Raw genomic sequence first — 20,217 nt, forward strand, 5'->3', positions numbered from 1 at the left:
TGATAAAGCTTGAGAGTCGGGGTGTAGTTGCCATGCTTTCTCATTTGGATGATGAAGTATCATCACTGCATTTGAGCCACTCCAAAGATTGTGATAACGCGTTGTGGGTGAATATAGGTAATTATTCAGTTAGGTTTGCAAGTGTATAAGTATAACTGAGACTAATACCTTTGAATATACAATTGTTATTCATGTGAAATAGTGATAGACAGAAATGCTCACGAATAACTAAAACAGAAAAAACTGGAAATTACTGCAGCAAGGACACTATGATTGCTAAAATTTAGTTGCACTTGAGTGATTTTAATAGTTTGTATATATATATAGGCATATATTTGTAGTTTACGGTAAACAAAATGAACGCTGCTGCACAAAATGGAGAACTTAATAGAAATGGTGCCAATGAAATCTATCATAAAGGTGGTTCCACAAAGCGTAAATTCCAGGAGAGTTTTGAGCCAACACCACTATATGCTGCAATAGTCACGTATGTAAACTATGCTGTTGTTACATTGTTTGGCTTTCTGAGGGATTTTCTTAGAAAACATGGGTTTGAAAAGTTGTATGCTGCCACTGAAGATCCTGAAATGAAAGATTTTGTACCTCTTTATGCCAGTTTTGAAAGCTTTTATACCAGAAACATTTACAATCGCATTCAAGATATCTTCAATAGACCAATATGCAGTGTCCCTGGTGCAACAATTAATATTGTTGAAAGAAAGTTTTCTCACTCAGGCTGGACTTCTAAATATACGGGTAAAACACTAAAGAATGTTGTAAATTTGGGTTCATACAACTATCTAGGATTTGCTGAAAATGAAGGCACTTGCAGTGAAGCAGCAATAGAGTCGGCCAAGAAGTATGGCGTTGGTGTTTGTAGCTCAAGGCAAGAAATGGGAAACCTGGATATTCATACCAAACTAGAACAAACCATGGCAGATTATTTAGGTGTAGAAGCATGCATCACTTTTGGTATGGGCTATGCTACTAATTCAACGAATATACCTTGTCTAGTAAACAAAGGTTGCCTTATTTTAAGTGATGGACTTAATCATGCATCTCTTGTGTTGGGTTGTCGACTTTCGAGAGCAACTATTCGAGTTTTCAAACATAATGACATGGAAGATTTAGAAAGGAAGCTCAGTGATGGAGTTGTTTATGGGCAACCAAGGACGCAACGGCCTTGGAAAAAAATACTAATAATTGTTGAAGGTGTGTACAGCATGGAAGGCTCCATTGTAAATCTCCCTGGTGTCCTTGCACTTAAAAAGAAATACAAGGCTTATTTGTACCTAGATGAAGCACATAGCATTGGTGCATTAGGGGATCATGGGCGTGGTGTAACTGAATACTTTGGAATCCATGCAAGTGAAGTAGATATAATGATGGGCACATTTACAAAAAGCTTTGGAGCAGCAGGTGGTTATATTGCTGGTAATCGAGCTCTTGTTGAGCATTTAAGAGCCCACTCACATTCAGCTTGTTATGCTACATCAATGTCACCGCCAGTTTGCCAGCAGATTTTAACCAGTTTAAGCATCATATCAGGTACAGAAGAAGGGAGAAATCGGATCAAACAACTTGCAAAAAGCTGCAAAATCTTTCGACAAGGCTTGAAGAAATTAGGTTTTATTGTGTATGGCAACGATGATTCCCCTGTGGTACCTGTTTTGTTTTACTCACCGTGTAAGCTGGGTGCATTTAGCCGGGAAATGTTGAAGCGTGGTTTTGCTGTTGTTGGTGTGGGGTTTCCTGCCACACCAATTGTAGAATCAAGGGTTAGGTTTTGTATGTCAGCTGCCCTTACTGATAAGCAAATACAGGATGCATTATCTGCATGTTCTGATTTGAGTTCTCTTCTGAATTTGAATTATTCAAAGGCTAAATAATTATATCTGATAGAAATGTTACGTACTGATTAAATGTCCACTGTTTGTGGCATTTTATTAAACTTCTAGTGGTATTATATTTTTTTATTGTGAAGCTTACAAACCAGCTTAACACACATTTAACTATCTGTCCACATTAGAATACAGTCAGATCTCGTTAATCCGGACCACTTTGTTTCATCATAAAATGTTGGTTTAGCGGTGTATCCGGAGAGCGAAAAATCAAGCAATCTTGCAAATGTACCACAGTGTTGAAAAAGCTGTATGCATATGTGTAGGAGTTTAAAGACTGAAACTGCAACATTAATATGCGTAGATAATCGGCTATTGTGTTCGTCAACAAACTACTGTATCTAATGAATCGAGACAATTGTGAATAATTTTCACTTCGCTCCGTTTATCGGATTTTATTGCTATTTATTTAGCACGTTTTTTCTAAAAGTTTTCTTTCGGAGTTGGACAGCGGGGTTTCCGGATTAAAGGAGTAAACTGCATTGGAAGAAATCTGTTCCCGGCAGATTTGTGTCGGATAATGGGATTCCGGTTGTTTGGGGTTCGGATTAACGAGGTCTCACTGTATTAAAACAACTGTTCATTAATTAGTTTTTTATAGGGAGTAATTGTATGTATGAATATGCCTATTAAAAAAATAGACACATTTTAAATAATGCAATTATTATTTATCAGCAATTGGTAGGTTACTTGGTAAATGGCTGATTTTTTTATTGCGTCTATGGCCGACGGGATAGAAATACTGTTCATTGTTTTATAGTCATGATTATGATGAGATATGCTGGGAAATTTTGTGTTTATGTTGAGTTGCAAAAATAATAACAAGTTGTATATCATAGTTCGTTATAGTTTTACCTGTAAAATGATTAGTAGTTGTAACTTGGTGATGAGATGATGTGAACTAATCCTAAAAATAATGCAGAAGTTTTAACCAATTGTATAATTTCAAATCTTGAAGTCAGAATCAAGCTGAATCCTTTATCATGCGTAAAGTCAAAAAGCAGGCACAAAACCTAATATTTTTGGCTTAAAAATCATAAAATGTTTGTGAGAATACTTTGTATGTATAAAAAACAGTTACCCAATGTGAAAAGCTTTTACGTAATTCCCTTTTTTGTCTACTAGCTTGAGTAAGCACAGCAAAATAGGATTTTTGAATTTGATTCAGATGTGTTTGGTACATCCCTTGTTAGAACCGAAGTTTTTTATAGACTCGTTATAATTTATTTGAGTTTATGTGTGAATAATTTATTGCAACCATAGAAAAACACATGCTAATTTATTGTTTATAGAATATTTGGATTGGATTTTAAAGAATTTATAATTTACTGTTTAATACCATTTTAAGTAGCTCACTATAACACAGCAAAACTGGTGTTGTGCCATTTTATAATTACTGTCAATTTCAATTATTTGCTTAAAGAATTTAATTTTAATTTAAAATACTATGTTTGTTGTTTGCATTGAAATTATATATTCGCATTGTTGTTTCTATTGTGATAATTGTTGAGAAGTTACAGTCCATAAAATCTCTTTATCGTTTTGTTCAAAATGTGGTTGCCTCCTCATTTTCAGTTTTTGATTTTATATGATGCAATTCATAGTAGGTATATTTTGTGTATGCTTCATTTAAACTGGATTAGATTTATTGCCTCAGTGTTGTATTGCCTTCTATGTTTAAATTTTTTAAAATAAGCCTTATGGTTTCTGCTTTCGTGACATTATATATCTATATGTTTCCTGTCAGATTCTATCATGTTTTCGCTCATATTATGCGGTCACACAAATAAATTTAAAATTGGTATGTTTCAACTGACAGTAATATCCAGTTTTAAGTCTTTCGTCAATTGAAAAGAATTTTGCTTAAAGCCTTGCCTTTAAAAGATGTTCGGGCACTCAAAAAGTTGCATCAAATGGTGCTTGGCCTGTAGTATGTACATACTTGACACATGCTTTTATGTTAACATGAAAGCAATGTGTTTAACGCAAAGGCTCTTCTATTCTACTTTGGCCAGTCATTGAAATAGGTGAATAATTAGCCATAACTTACGGCCTTGCAATCCTTGAAATAAGCACAAATTGCTTTTGTTAAGTTGGACTGTAGTTCTTCATTTCACTTTCAACATCGCCAAACATAGTTGTTTCCAAAAAGCTTATAGTAAATGGCAACTCCATTAGCTCAAAAGGGCAGAATGAAGCTTATTATACAAGCAAGAAAAACGCCATAGCCCAATACTGGAATGAAATGAAAGTAAACTAATTGAAAGTAGTAAATGGATGGTCTAGGCTGGGATCCCCTCTGACATTGCTGCCTCAGATATAAATGCACAATAGGTACTCCATCATTGTGATATTATAAAGGCATGCAATTGTTTCATTGTATGGTAGGGCAATTTTTTGATTAAATTGTTAAAACTGAGATGTGTCGTCAGACTTTGTTCAATTATAATCTGGTGGAGATTTGCTCCAGGTTTGAGTCACATAATTACCAGTTGGGCACTTACCAACCTATGTCTTATACACAATAAACAATGGTTCGTTACCTTGTAGGTGGCATGGACAATTCAGGATGTTTACAGCATCCTGAATTGTGTGCATTTCACTTATTTAATCTAATTTTATCTTGTTTGATAAATTAGAAAAACATTAAACAAGTTTAGGCATTTTTCTGGGCACGTTAATCCAAATAATGTTGACCAACACACTAAAAAGTAGTTGAGAATTTTTAGGCTAATCTTGTAAACATTGGTGGCCAAACAAGTACTGCAGACAGAATGCCTAGATATCCTGTACGTATGCTTCAAGAAAACCTTGATACCATATTTTCAAGTCACCCGGGCATATCATACAAGGTTCTTTGCTATACCTTATTATTGTGGTTACACTTGCACATTTAAGTTACTGTGACGCAATGATCAAATTAAATTTATACTCGATTACAAGATATCTTGATGCTTCAATTGAAAACAAATGAATAGCCATGTTAAGATTATGTCTTCCTAGCGTACGACATACAGATGTATATGTCGTATTATTGCAGTGAACTTTAGTACAAAAACATGCATAATACAAACTTGTACATTGCTAATGAAACAAAAAGGAAATATGTTAGACTCCCAATCCTAGGTGGTGCTGGGGAGATTAAGTAGAAGAGTGATGCCTGCAGCCTTCGCAATTTGCACATCAAACTCCTCAAGAGTTCTTTGAAATTTAGGAATCAGATTTATAAAGTGTTAATAATCCCAATTTCATTAACTTGAACCTCATAATCACATTGTTTTATTTTCACTGCTCACCTGCCAAAGAGCTATTCTGATAGGACAATGCGCTAGAACAGAGAAAAAAATCGCTCCAAGGAGAAAACATGCACTCTGCACACTTTGGCAATGTTAAGCTGAATTGCTACACAAAAGTGAGCTATATTTAATGTCATATTATATCAGCATTAATGTATTAGTGAAGGAATAGATTGCAATGACCAAAACCGTTTTTGCAGCCACCTAATTTTTAACAAAAATAGTAGAAAATGTATTTAATGGAAATACAGAAGGCATTAACATACTGTATCACTCTCAGGTTGTATGCTTGAGTTTACTTATCTAATCCTTACAGTGAATGTGTTTTGTTAGATCAACATTTTTAAAGTGAAATGGTACTTGAGGAAAACTTTTGTTTTTGTAAGAAAAACCACCAAACATAGGAATTGGTATGCCATTAATACTAACAACACATCTGATACCATCAAAACATGAAGCCATTCTGTTTTAAATCTGAGCACCTTTGCAAATGCCATTGTTTCCATAAACCAATTTATGATTTTTCATGTACTGCACTGCCTTTTGAAAATATTCTTGAGCTAAATCTCGATCAATTTCTGCAAACCTTGAGCCCCAGTGTAAACCAAAGCAAGTGGAGCAAATCCATGAGAAGCAATTTCAAGACTCCAGGAAAACCACAAAGCAAATTAATTAAACCTTCAATTGAAATACAAATATTTACCAGTAATATTCAAAATCTACAACAAAACTCGATAAAAAAATCATATCAATCCGTTAAAAATTTGTTTCAGTGGTATTTCAGAACTTGACTGTTTGTAAAACTTATACAGTACAACTCGAGGTTCAACAATTTAGGAACTTCTCTGAATACATAGTTATGCAACTACCTCAACATGCATGTTAATACAAGAAAATGATCGGGAATGATGTATTAACTTTCAGCATTTTCATCCTTGCAGTTTTTGGTTGCTTATTTTGCTGTTTATTACATTAGCATTTGTATTCTTATTTTGTTAGACATTTATAGTAGTTTTTTCCTTCCAGGGGTTATAAAGAATTATTATAGAAGTGTTGGAACTTATCATATTACTCTGCATTGTTTCAAAACTTTTTTGACCTCCAGCAACCTTAAAAACAACTCAAGTTTAAATTTTGAGACATAATTGTGTTTCTGTATATTACAGTTGAGCTCGTATGGTTCATATAGTATTCATTTTTTGTTAGTGCAGTCAAACCCCAGATTTAATGGATTCATTTTTGCGAACAACGGATAAGCTCCCCAGGGCTTTTGGAATATGAGAGCACAAAATCAGTTATTTTTAGCAGATTCAATTAATTGTTGCAAAAAATTATTCATTAATACAGTACTATATTTGCTATTTGTAATGGTAATTAGCATAATTCACTAAATGCTAGTGACATTGTTTTGCTGTGAAATCCAGCATTTTTCATTTTCATACCTGTGCCTGATGTGGAGTCCACATTTGTTTGCCACAATTTTTTCCATAGGTTTACATTTCTTGCTTATGTATTCGCTTCAATTAAAGGCAATTAATTCAATTAAACCGCTGTTATTATATACAGAAATTTTAGCTTTTTAAGAAAACTGTTGCAGCCATATGTGATGTTTCCTGTAACACTTTTTAATGGTATACAGAGATCTCAAACTAAAACAGATAAATGGGTCAATTTTTCTTAGGGCAGGAAGGAAGGACCATTTTTGCAAATCTGTATGTACACTTAAAATAAAAAGATAAAGTTAATAGACTTGCTCTATGGCCTGCGCCCTCTACATACGATACAATAAGTTGGTTTGCATTAAATTTCAGTTCTGCCAGTACCTCAAAAACCTACTGTTCGTGAATAAAATTGCATTTTGTAGTTTATTTACTACATGTCTTATTGTGCTAACTGAAAGTATCAAACGGCATGAATCCAAACCTTGAAGTGGAAGGGTGTTCAAGTGACATTTTTACTAGTGGGAGCAAGAACTTTTGGGACAAAAAATCTATGTTACCAGTGGTGGTCGGTAAGGAAGTAGTTTAAGTAGGCCAAAGGAGCTACTTCTACTGGAGTAGATTTTTTCGGGGTAACAATACTTCTACTTATGTAACTTACGTGGTTACTTTGACCACTACTGTTTGTTACTAGTATATCATTAAAGCGGCCGTCGCATAAAATGGTTGGTTTATTGCAAAACACTCTTCTAACAAAATCCGCAAACTTGCAAGTCATGAAATCTACAGATTCCTATGCAATAACTTTTTAATTATGGAATACACCTTCAATAAGAATTTGTCCATGTGCAGTATCAGTTGAAAAAATGCATAGAAACTGGTTTTTAAAGGTTAAAACAAACCAACATTTCTATGTATTAAGGATTCGTTTTACAAAGTTTGTTTTACATGTAAGGTTATTGACCCGACAAATAACTTTATTTAGCTGATTTAAATTGTTTGATTAATAAAAGGTGAAGTATTTATCATTACTTTTGTAGAAATGGAGCCAGAACATATGAACTTGTGTATGATGATTGTTTACCAAAAGATTAAAAAGGAAATTAAATTTCTGGGACAATAGTTCTATTTAAAAGATTTAAGTAGCAGTTCTTAAAAATTGATATTCCAAAATGCCAATCCCTAGTATGTTTTGTCTATTATTATACCTTTTTTCTGCATGTATGTAAGGAACGTCAAGAGGATTGGTGTAGGTTATATGCTATCCTTGTAATAGAGACATTTAAAACTTTGTGGTACGTGTCGATATCCAGCAGCACCAATGTTGTAATGTTCTTGGGCAAGGCATTAGCAATGCTTGCTCCTGTTCAGTGGGCCTGTGTTTTTTTAGTGATCCTTTGCTTTTTCAACGAACCTGCGAAGAGTTCCATATTTGGGTAATACGCCATAAAATTCAAAAAATCAAATAAAAAATCGATATACCTATCGGAACTTGCACAAGACAAGTTCGGTAACCTGGGCCAAGTGATGAGAAATAATCACTGACTTTAAATCGTGAAATGGTTTGTCCAAATCCGAGAATAATGATTGATACCATAACTTACCCACCAAAGAAGGATATTTGTTTATCCAATAAGCCATAAAATAAAATAAAACATGTGTTTACATGCTTTAACTGTGTTTAATATAATTACAAAGTATTCAAAAAATTTGACACTTCCCCATCAAATTGTAAATATTTCAAAAATAGATGACAAAATCTAATCATAACATAAACTTGAGTTGCGAACATATAACCATATCTACTATGATCAAATTCTTATTAAGTAAATTAATACAAGAATGCATAATGTAAAAAATTTATTTACGTTATTTATTTACCATCAGCAGAAGATATGTACAGTGCAAAACTTTTATATGTACAGCTTTTGCTAATCTGGATGTAAACATAAAACAAAATATGTTGAAACGATTTTAAACCTGTAAAAATTTCAAATCTCGTTTAAGGACATGTAATATCTCAGTTTAAAAGAAAATCACTGGACCATAAAAATGTTCTGTACGTGCTAATGAAAGATACATAAAGTGAAAATACATATAAATTTGGGCACTAATGTTGACATTCTCATCTGACAAGCTGGGATTTGGGGAAAACCTTGGTTGATTTTTAAGTATTCTATTCTGGCACTTAACACAAAGAAAATTTTATAAGCACAGAGTATGTATGTTTACTATAAACATATTACTCCATTGCAATAAAACTGAATCCTCACTCTGTAACATGTTGAGAGATGATATGAGTCACTCCATGTTTGTGAACATATTTCTTATTATATTATATTATGCACCATAATTTTCACTTCTTACAGCCAATGTTGAAAAATACACAATAAAATCTTGAAGGCGGCGAATTGCAATGCACACATAACCTGGTACGCGGTTGTTACCAAACTAAATTAAAGCAATTTTATGAACATCTTCTAATGCCATTCTCACAATTTTCCATAAGTTGATAATATTTCGCTATAGGTACTACCATTGTTTTAAAAAAATATTTATGGGCCTAAATCTTCAATATATACTTAAGATAAAGCGTGACTATGGAGTGAATCTTTGGGAAGTAGCTAAATCGTGCCTATAAAAATAATTAATTCAACTTACAAAAGTTAAAAGGAGCATGAAGAAGATATATACTAAAGAACGTTTTAGACAATATGACATAAAATACAAGCAATGTCAATTATCACTTGAGTTACCAAGTACAATTACTGCAATAAAAATCTGCACCTCAAAGCTAACCAATAGAAAAAAGTGAAAATTATACAGTAAGATATTTTATCGGGCATAAAATGCATGAACTTGATAGCAACATTCAAAAACTTTGCATATGTGTTCAAAGTGCCTAAACAATAAACCTAGTTGAAAAAAATCAAGCTAGAAACAATTAAAATAAGTAAGGACAAAAATCCAAAAAGCATTGAAAAATCCATTAAAAAGCAAAAATTCAAAGGTCAAGCCATACAAGTTTAGGTAATTTTATATCATTGCAATTACAAAAACCAACCTAATTTCAAAAAACTGTTTACAATTTACCATATAAACCACCTATATTTGACTTTAAAAATTCGATTTGCTTTTGCCATGAATCCTTCTGTGCTGCACAATGAGGTACCGTTGATCCACCCCAGTTAATAAAATAGTTCAAACCTTTCTGGGCAGTAAGAAAATTGTGTATTGCATAAGAAGGTTCAATAAGATGACCAGCACCAGGATAGCGCAAAATTTTAAAATTTGGATGTTTCGCTTTAGTTAGAAGCCTGTTTGCTTCATTTGCATGGAACTCTGCAGGTGCATTTTCATCATCAAGTCCAGCAATAAACATAAATGCAACATCGGACTGTTCATAAAAGTTTATTACAGAATCATTACTAGGTCGATTTTCGGAATTATATTTTGGATGAAAGTATCTTCCGGAAACAATCCTGTTATCACCCAACTCAATAAAATTTGTAAAAGATTCGCCATCAAATGGTACACTTTTGTAAACATTTTTCTTATAACCAAGTGAAACAAATACAGGGTATATAGAACCGCTTAACCAAATAACACATTTTATTGCTTCTATATGCACACTTAATGCAAGTATCATTGAGCTACTGGCTGATAGTCCAATAATCCCAACACCCCTGTGGGAATAAATTTGGGAGTGTTTACATAAAATATTTACAGCTCTTTCAAAATATCCCAAATCTAATACAAAATTTGGTTCTTTGAAAGAAAATGTTTCATTCAAACCAGGTACACCATAATATGCAAGAGCAAGTGCAGCAAATCCATGTGATGCAAGCAAAGAAGCTTTAAATTCCATTGTTCCTGGATAACCACCAAAAAGTGTAATGACACCTTGATAAAAAATTATACAAAAGTTTTATAAAAATTTCCAAATTTTTAACTTTTCTGGGGTAGTTACAAAAAATACATTTTCTAACCCGGAAAAGGTCCCACACCAGGTGGAATGAATAGTGAGCCATGGATTCCATCTTTTTCCATTGTAAAAGTAATCCTTTTTGTTCCAGGTGACATAAACCATCGATTTATTTCTATGGATGCAAGTTCCAAACTATCAAGCTTGCCTGTCATTTTCATACTGTGCAGGTTTTGCAAGGAATTTATCCTGGCATTGTAAACAGTAATTGTAACAACCATTGGAGTAGTCACATCCAGTTTAGCCAAACGAGCATGTGGTTTCTTGAAAGCAATTAAAACAAAACTTCAACATAACAATCTATCTTTCTATTGGCTTATTACCAAAATATGCTAGCTCATAACAATACCTTGACAACTTAGTTCATAAGAATAACATACATTAAAATAAGATACGATCTACACAGAGTTTTCTCACAAAAACGTTTCTGTTTGTTTGTTTTTTTGTATGGCTAAGTGGTTCTTTAGCTAGATAGGTTGTAAGTTGATTATAGTGGGTTGCTTTCACCCATCACAAAATATCACCATAATAGGTCTACAAAATGCACAAATATGAAATATTCCAAGTTAAAACAAAACAGCTCAAGCCAAAAGTGTCAAGATAAAAACAAAAAGGTGACAATTATGAATAATTTTTGTTTACTTTTTAGCTAATATTGGGCCACGCCATATCGAACGTTTGAATATGTAAAAACAATACAAATTTTCTTTACACAAAAACTTGACAGATCTTTGCGAAGTATGTTACAGCAAATAGCCACAATTTATATAGTTTCCAACAGCACTAACAGTTGTGATGTATAAATATTCAAGTGGACCCAAAACACACAGATCATTTACCACAACGAGAATATTTACGTTTTAAAGCTAGTAGCCAAAATCTACCAACCTATTTCTTTTACATGGCTTGTTTAAATGCTGGTTTGTATTTTTATGCATTTTTTTGTTGCAAGAATAACTGTAAACATTACAATCAGTTGTTTAAATGGTGCGGTAGGTTTCTTTTGTGTTTAAAACCTGTGTCGCTCCCCAAGATGGTTAAGTTCCACAAGCTTAACTTAACTGAGCAAAGTGTTGAAGTTAAATATACTTAAAAAAATACTTAGAGAAATTCGTGGACAGATCCAGCCTTAGACCTTACAATTAAAAACTCACATCACCTTATTCCAAATTGATGGTTGCATCGCCCAAAATAGTCCCATAGGTTTATTTCCAATATAACTTCCGGCTATTGACTTATCTTTTTCCAATGAAACAATGCCTATGTCATAATAACACAAGCATAAATGCATAGTGTATACAAAGTAATAGCTAAAAGAAAACTTTGCTAATGAAATAATTAACTGTATACATTTGTAAGAGGTGACTTCAGAATTGCAAAATACACTCCTTTTACCTTTTTCATTAGATATATACTGAGCAATGCAATCAAAAGTGTTCTGGTTGTCACTGAGAAGCCAGGAATGTAGTGTAAATAATTGATTTGGCTGAAGACCTACCAAACCACGATAATAAAAACTATCACAATAATGCATTTAAATAGTCTAGAGTCTAGACACTACATTAGATATTAAAAAGACGATCACCAACAATATCTACCTTTGATGATTATTGAGATTGGTTGATCAGACATACTATCTATGGAACTAACTTCAATAGTAGGACAACTTCCCATAGCCATTGCTTCTCAAACAACAGTTTAGTGATTAGAAATATTTTTTTTAAATCAAACAAAGAAGCAATTACCTATGCAATAGTCTAAAACGGCATTGTGTGAATTATATTATGCTCAACAACCTTTTTTTGTAGTTTGATACAAAATTCTACTGAAAAACATAAAAACTCAAAACCGATGTAATTATATTTCAAGCACAATTTAACACTTATTTGCGCAAGTCGTCATACAGTATTTCAATTTATGTGCAGAACTGAAGAGTGCAGCATTGACTGATATAACATAAAACATTTTACAGTTTGCAAAATAAAACATTACAAAAAAATCAAACATTAAAATCTGTATTTGGTATTTAGTAACTACATATATAACTATATCACAAAATAAAAGAAAATTTAACTGAATTTAAAATTTGCTCAATTTGCTTAAATTTAAAATTTGCTCAACGTATTCATTTCATTAATCACCATTATCAAGCAACCTGTTAGATTTGTTGCCTAATTACTTCATTATGCAATGTTTAGAATGCACAATATAATTTTATTTTAATCAAACATTATCAGTATATTTGCAGTGACACTAAAGAAGTCTTTGCACAAAATAAACTTGACAATAATTCCTCACCATTCTACCTCCAGTTACTAAGCTTGGCAGTTTCTGGTTGTTGTTGGGAAGCTATCTTTATATGTTTATTTGACATTGCTCGTGGTTTTGTCTGCATTTGGCCCTTTTCATCAAGTGTTGGTTTAAATTTACTTTTTTCTGTCGTTATTTATTATAGCAAAGTATCTACCAATATGTGGAAAGTTGCATTTATTGAGCCAGGCAATATATCATACAGTATTTAGTATGAAACATCAGTTATGAAACGGAAATAAGTGTCATACACAAAACTCTACATTGAAATTAATCACACATCTTATCGAATACACTGCTTTCACAGAATACAAAATGCATTTTATAATTCGTTGAATTTATGTTTCCATTACAAGAATCGCAACTGCACAAAATTTCTAAAAAAATTTGCAATGAATAAATTCAGCCCTTACATTAAGCAAATTACAGTGGCGCATTCCACAGTAATGAAAACTAGGCACCTTGCCAGTCATCTTGAGATTTATTCAGACATATATTCACACTTTGCTATCAATAACATATTAGAGAGACAGTTACATAATAGAGCTAAATTGACTTTGTGTATATCACAGCTTTGCATGTCCAAACTTCTCTACAAATAGAACAGCATGGGTATGAGGTTGTGGAATGTCAGCAAATATTTTCTCACCAGTAACAGGATCACAATAATCTTTGAAGAACACTTTTTTTACTGGAAGGAAGCCCCATCGTTCGCAAACTTTTATGGAATAGAGAGAATTGGAAACGTTAACAATACCATTGCATCCGTATTTAACTGCAGCTTCTTTTGTGCTACAAAATAGGTACAAAACATATCAATTACAAAACAAATGAAAGTATTCCTTACTAATTTATATTACAAAATATATGTTTATTACATCACTTGACAAAACATACGGTTACATTGCATGTGTATGTAGTGCAGTGATATTTAAACGTTTTTGAAATCAACCTACCATCATGGTACAATAAAACAGTCACCACCTAAAGATATGACTCTTTCATTCAGTTCAAAGCATAACTTAAATGTAGTAAAGCGTATGTACTAAATGATGTCGTTATGCTTAGCTTTATTAAACGTAAAATCATTCGTCTGAAATAATAGAATAAGGATGAGCAAAGCAACACAACCTCACAGCTCAAAAGATGTTCGTTTGTAACAATGCAAACCGTGAAGTAGTTGTAGTCTACAACGAAGTAAAACACGCTTGCTCGAAGCAGCAACAAAATACAAGAAATAATTAAGATAAAACGAGGCGAGGTAACAAAGGAATTTTCATTACATTTTCACCTGGCCTATAATAAATTTGGTCTAATGACTGTGGTTGTTATAATGGACTTGGTATTATACATTAGCTTGGGCTTGCAATAAGCACGTACTCAAGATAACACATACTGAACGCGTATCGTACACGTACTGAAAGGTAACACAAGTTACATACGAAATATTTCACTGTTCGCCATAACGAGCTGGAGGTACCTCTTTGTTGGTTTGGCTTGATCGGCGAAGATTTCTTTTTATCGGCATGTTTTGTATTTCTGGTTCGTCCACGACAGGGGCATCGTTTGGAACTTCATTGTTTGGTAAAGGGTTTCTTATAAATTCTTCTGTGACAGGTATTTCATCGCTGTTTGGCGCTTCTTGAGGGCATGGTGAGAGGTCGTTCAAAGACACTGTAGATTCATGTCCGTCTGGCCGTCGGACGCGTGCATACGTTGGATTCGTATCTATCAATTCAACTTCGTCTACCAAGGGATCGTATTTACTGTTGCGTACAAAATGTCGGAGGTACACTTTATTGGGAGCGATCAGCCATGATGGTATTGAAGGCCCCGAGGTAGAGCGTCGGTCAAAGGAGAAAAATCTTTGTTGAGGTGTCACACTTGAGTATTAGCGTAAATGCTTTCCAGATGATACCGTTGTATCTCTCAACTTGGGAATTTCCAGTGCGGTGATATGGGGTCGATGAGCTTGTAGCTACTCCCAAGTTTCGAAGGTGAGTGCGAAGTTCGTGTGAAATAAGAGAGGGTCCACGGTCAGAGTGAATATAACTGGGTAATCCAGTGAGGGTAAACAGTTGATTCAGGCCTTGAATCACTGTTGTCGAGTTCATATTTGGACACGGCACAGCGAACGGAAATCGTGAGTACTCATCGATTATGGTTAAGATATACTTGTTCTTAGACGATGAAGGTATCGGTCCTTTGAAGTTGATGCTAATTCGTTCCATTGGCTTTGTAGCTTTTATTAACGCCGTCTGGGGAGTTCTGTAAAATCTTGGTTTATTTTCAGCGCATATCTTACAGTTCGAACATACCTTCCGTATTTCTTCGGTTGAAAAGGGTAAGTTCTTCATGCGAATGAAGTGCAACATTCTGGTGACTCCAGGATGGCCCAGGTTATTATGGATGTGTTCTACTTGACTTGTTTGATTGATAGAGGCGCTAGTCGATCTTGAGAGACAGTCTGCGACCGGGTTCATTTTGCCAAGACGGTAGCGAATTGAGTAATTAAGAGAGGCAAGTTCCAAACGCCAAGTTTGAATTTTATTGTTTTTGATTTTCGTGCGATGACGATTGTCAAGCATGTAAGCTACAGATCGCTGGTCAGTTACTAGTTCGAAGCTTTGGCGTTGTAAAAGATCCTTCCATTTCCGAGTAGCTTCGATGATTGCAGTCACTTCTTTTCCTATAGCTGGATACTTCAATTCACTTCCGCGCAACATACGTGACATGAAAGCGACCGGTCGTCCACCTTGATTTAGAGATGCTGATACAGCAACATCTGAAGCGTCGCAGTCAACAACAAATGGCGTAGTCTCATCAATGGATTGTAACGAGGTGGTGGACAGTTCCTTTATAAGTTGGTAAAACGCTTGCTCGGCATCTTCACTGAGGGGAAAGGACTGGACTGTCGTTAGTGGTTTCACCTTGTTGGAAAACTGTGGAATCCACTTCGAATAATAAGACAGGAAGCCAAGAAGGCGTTGTAGAGCCTTTTTGTTCTGTGGGAGAGGATATTCTTGAAGTGGCTGTAATGGGTCAGGATCTGGTTTGATTGTTTTGTGTTGGACTTGGTAACCAAGAACGTTGATTTGAGAAACCGATTTGACAGTCTTGCTTTCATTGAATGTTAAGTTTCAGCGTTTGAATACGCTAAGCAGTTTTTGGACATCATCGTCATGTTCTTGTTGAGTTCTGCCGCAGACCGTGACGTCATCTTGGTATGCGAAAACTTCGTTCAGATTTTCTTTATCAATGATACAATCAATTGCTCCCTGGAAGTTGATCCCTCCGTTTGTGACGCCATACGGAATTCTTTTGTATTGCCATAACTTGCCGTCAGCTTCGAACGCTGTGTAGACACGATCGGTTTCTAATATCGGGAACTGATGATATGCGGATTTCGAGTCGAATTTTGAGAAGACGGAGTACTTTGCAAGTTTATTTATCAGGTCATCTATTCTTGGAAATGGATTTGCATCTACGTGAGTATAAAGATTAATCGTTTGTGAGTAGTCCACACACATTCGTGTTTTTCCTTCAGTGCGAACAACTACTATCTGTGCTCGCCACGGAGACCGACTGGGTTCAATTAAATTAATATGATTTTACGTTGAATAAATTGTACTAAATGATGCCGTTATGATTAGCTTTATTAAACAAAAAATCATTCATCTGAAATAATAGAATAAGGATGAGCAAAGCAACACAACCTCACAGCTCAAAGGATGTTCATTGGTCACAATGCAAACCGTGAAGTAGTCGTAGTCTACAACGAAGAAAAACACACTTGCTCGAAGCAGCAACAAAACACAGAAATAATTAAGATAAAACGAGGGAGGTAACAAAAAAATTTTCATTACAGCGTACTTGCATCAAACAGTTATTTTTGCACAATGCAGAATTACCAACATTTTTCTTTGACCCATCGGTCTTCAAAAATGTTTCGATTGCACAATTTTAAAGAATAAGGCACTACTTCACCTCATTTATGACAATGAGACATAAGTATTTTTATCATTTGCACAAGCAGTTGTTTTTATGGAATAAATATTACATGCAATAGATCGGAAATTTGGTTAAGCCAAATCATGATCTATTTTTAAGATTAAAAAATTGGGGTTTTAAAAACCGGAAATTGATAAAAACACACTAAAGGTAAATTGTGGGTTGTTGTACTTAAATCTGACTGTGCAACCAGGGGTCAAGTATTAAACAAGGTGATGACTTTTTAAATATATCATAACTTAATGCCCAGAATAGTCTAAAGATGTTTGAAAGTGGGCATATTCTATTCCTCCTAGAAAAAATTTTTCCCTATTCAACACAGAACTTACATCTTTACATAAGGACCTGTTTTGCAAAAGAACAGTCTATACATGTACTTTAATATTTTATGAAAAGAACATTTTAATCACACATTGCTTTGCATATGGATATTTTGTTAGAAATTATCAAAGCTGTCACCTGTCTCCAGTTTCAAAGAAGCAAATGAAAACTATTCTTTAGCTAGTTTTCACTTAACAACCAAAAATAAAACTATCCAGAAATAGATCAAACAAAGAAAAAGTTGATTCACAAGTAAATATTTCTGCACCTTTTCTGTATGCAAGAAATAGAAGTATTTAACAACAAGGAGACCATTACTACTTTGCTTAAAAATTTGCACAGAATGCTGGGTTTATCTTTTAGAAATTAAAAGATCATTTTCCACCATGTTTTGAAGTCTTTCGTGATGGGCGAAACATGGCTTTCTACAAAACCTTCATACAAAAGTTTTAAATATTAAAATCGATACTGCACATTTCTACAAATTTTAAGTCTAGTTTAAGCTTTCCAGCACAATTGGTTTCAATTTGTGGTACATTGTGTCTACTTTAACCATCTTTAACTTCTGACATCTGGTTGCACAAGCATTTTAGACTGCACAACAAACTAAAATATTTTTTTGTGTTTTCAACATTTGCCAGGGTTTTAGAACACCCTATTTTTTGAAATATAGCTTTTCACTTATCTTATTGTAAAATTAGTTTTGAAATAGTTACGGTCGTGGGTCATCCAAAAAGAAAGACAGAAACGAAACACGCTAACACCTCAACTTGCCAATTTAATGTGTTGTACGCTAATGCCTCAATGCTATTGCTATGCTTATGCTATTCATTTTAAGGGCTGAAAAATGCATGCAACAAATTTCAACTCAAGCATTTTAATACCATTATTGTAAATTTGTGAAATTTATGATATAAGTGTCTTGCACAAACCATGGTTGTTTTCACAAAACTAACTTCACAAACCACTGTTGTATAGTAATGAATATTTATGCTGTGTTTAAAGATGAAAAAAAGCTGACAACAACACAATAACTTGGTATAGCAAATCTTCAACTGACCAGAACTTCTCATTTACTGACCCCAAATAAAGCTTGTCAACTAAACGATGCTTTTGGTAACTTGGGCTCACCATTCCGATTTCCATCAAAATGAAATTGTCAGAGCCAAGAGCAGCCTGTGCACCTTCTTCCATGTAATCATCAAACTGAATGCATAAATAGGTCAAAGATAATGGGGAAACTCAAACTGTTACAAAAACTACTGTTTATGCATGCGATGTCTTATAAATAACAATGACTTAAACTTTCTTGGGTAAGTCTGGTCAACATGTTATATTAGTAAAGACTCATTAATTGAAATATAAAACTCAACGTGTATAAATGCAAAAAATGCATAAAAAAAACACATACCCGTGTCAAATACTGCATTTTTAGAGACAACTCTCCAAGTGATCTATAATCTGCTGGTGTCACTGAGCGTTTTGAAAAACTATTGAGCGTACAAGCACAAAGAACCCCATTAGCTTTGTCAAAAATACCATATGAAATGCCTTGTGATAGAACTTGCTGAAAACAAAAAACCTGTTATGGAATAGTCTCAAATGAAAGCAATTAATCACTGTAGTATGTTATAAATAATTTTAGCTACTCACATCAACATAGGTTCTAACATAAATGCATTTGTCTTCAGAAGTCAATTTCATGTACTTTGCAATAGCCTCATTTTCTACAAATTCTAGCAGCAATTTTTCCACATCTGCTTTGTCATTCATTGACAAGTAACGTCCAAAAACATCTAACTTTTTGGGATTCATTTGATAGTTTATGAGGTTTTTGCAATTGGTTAAAAGTGTGATGACTACCTACACTGGTCACAACTTTGCAATGTGCTACTCAATGTATCGTACATACTACTCTTACATAATTTGTAAGTTAAGACTGTACACATATTTGCTCCCATTGTTTGCATTTCAAATATTTTTCAAATGACGTTACATTAAATAAATTTACTGGGTCACCAATATTTAACCAGGCAGCTCGCGACAGCATTTGAGATACCATGACAGAGCAGCAAAATTGCTTGCATAACATAAAACAATGACACGAAAAAGATTACCAAAGCCCTAACTTACTAGCAATATTATATTTCAAGCAATTACCGTGTCATTATATGTAACATCATTCAACTCTTCTTGAACAAATAAATCAATATTTTTGGGTAATCAAAGTTCATCTTAGATAGTATGATAACAAATAACTCAACAGTTAATGGCAAATACAAAATAACAAATTTCTTATCAATTGTTCCAGATATAGAACTACGCCTCAAAACGCTAAAAAAATGTTTACAAATTTTGCTGTTGTAAAATTTGTTTATCAAACTGATTTGCTATATATCATTTGTAGACATAATCTATACCTCTTAATGTATAGGATTAAAGTACAGTATAAGTCATATCATGTGCAAAAATATCTGCTAAGTAATAACTAGCAACCATCTACACTGCACAAAGTAAGATATCACCAACAACATTATATGAAACCACAGTGGTTACAGATTTTCCAACGATATTGAAACCCACCAAAAAATTTCAGTTATTTCATAAGTACTATGAAAGTTTTCATGATTAATAGACTTGATGTTAGCAAAAAAAGTGTCTGTTTACAATGGTGACATGTTTCGACCTAATACATATACCAATACATTAAGAGAAACAGCGGTACAGACATGTAAATGTGTCAAACATGTCCACATAAATTTTACCAGGGTTGTCAAATGCTTGCTCATATTTGATAACCATTTTGCTCTTTTGCTTATTTATCATAAAATGAATAATTTCCTAATGCCTTGGTCTACTTTACGTTTCTGTAAAAACAAAGATTTTGCGCCAGTTTTCACGTAATTGTCACAGTCTTTAAACATTCTTTAATAAACTGGACAATGTATGTATGC

The 20,217-nt window shown here is 33.8% G+C and overlaps 3 protein-coding genes across 3 annotated transcripts; 1 reads left to right on the forward strand and 2 right to left on the reverse strand.

The window, feature by feature from the left end:
- Window positions 1-280: 280 nt before the first annotated feature.
- LOC143449665 (serine palmitoyltransferase 2-like) lies at window positions 281-3,717 on the forward strand. The gene has a single exon (XM_076949959.1). It carries the CDS (start codon window positions 357-359, stop codon window positions 1,887-1,889), a length of 1,533 nt encoding a protein of 510 aa, XP_076806074.1. The 5' UTR covers window positions 281-356; the 3' UTR covers window positions 1,890-3,717.
- A 4,855-nt stretch (window positions 3,718-8,572) lies between these two features.
- On the reverse strand, window positions 8,573-12,360 carry LOC143450428 (bile acid-CoA:amino acid N-acyltransferase-like). The gene is made up of 5 exons (XM_076950966.1): window positions 12,220-12,360; window positions 12,017-12,115; window positions 11,781-11,881; window positions 10,626-10,884; window positions 8,573-10,539 (listed from the first exon to the last, which is right to left on the reverse strand). The coding sequence occupies exons 1-5, from the start codon at window positions 12,299-12,301 to the stop codon at window positions 9,719-9,721; spliced, it is 1,362 nt and encodes a 453-aa protein (XP_076807081.1). The 5' UTR covers window positions 12,302-12,360; the 3' UTR covers window positions 8,573-9,718.
- Window positions 12,361-12,377: 17 nt separating this feature from the next.
- Window positions 12,378-20,106, reverse strand: LOC143450430 (uncharacterized). The gene is made up of 4 exons (XM_076950975.1): window positions 18,917-20,106; window positions 18,675-18,830; window positions 18,345-18,469; window positions 12,378-13,723 (listed from the first exon to the last, which is right to left on the reverse strand). The coding sequence occupies exons 1-4, from the start codon at window positions 19,076-19,078 to the stop codon at window positions 13,498-13,500; spliced, it is 669 nt and encodes a 222-aa protein (XP_076807090.1). The 5' UTR covers window positions 19,079-20,106; the 3' UTR covers window positions 12,378-13,497.
- Between the last annotated feature and the right edge of the window lie 111 nt (window positions 20,107-20,217).

The sequence above is a fragment of the Clavelina lepadiformis genome, chromosome 3, assembly GCF_947623445.1.
Source record: "Clavelina lepadiformis chromosome 3, kaClaLepa1.1, whole genome shotgun sequence".
Lineage (NCBI taxonomy): Eukaryota > Metazoa > Chordata > Ascidiacea > Aplousobranchia > Clavelinidae > Clavelina > Clavelina lepadiformis.

Excerpts from the sequence above, each read along its gene's own strand:
- LOC143450430 (XM_076950975.1), bottom strand. The coding sequence starts at position 19,078 with ATGAATCCCAAAAAGTTAGATGTTTTTGGACGTTACTTGTCAATGAAT. Across the intron at positions 18,831-18,916 it reads ATGTTAGAACCTATGTTGAT|CAAGTTCTATCACAAGGCAT; the intron begins GTGAGTAGCTAA and ends TTTTGTTTTCAG. Across the intron at positions 18,470-18,674 it reads AAATGCAGTATTTGACACGG|TTTGATGATTACATGGAAGA; the intron begins GTATGTGTTTTT and ends TTATGCATTCAG.
- LOC143449665 (XM_076949959.1), top strand. The coding sequence starts at position 357 with ATGAACGCTGCTGCACAAAATGGAGAACTTAATAGAAATGGTGCCAAT.
- LOC143450428 (XM_076950966.1), bottom strand. The coding sequence starts at position 12,301 with ATGGCTATGGGAAGTTGTCCTACTATTGAAGTTAGTTCCATAGATAGT. Across the intron at positions 12,116-12,219 it reads AATCTCAATAATCATCAAAG|GTCTTCAGCCAAATCAATTA; the intron begins GTAGATATTGTT and ends GTGGTTTGGTAG. Across the intron at positions 11,882-12,016 it reads GTATATATCTAATGAAAAAG|GCATTGTTTCATTGGAAAAA; the intron begins GTAAAAGGAGTG and ends ATTATGACATAG.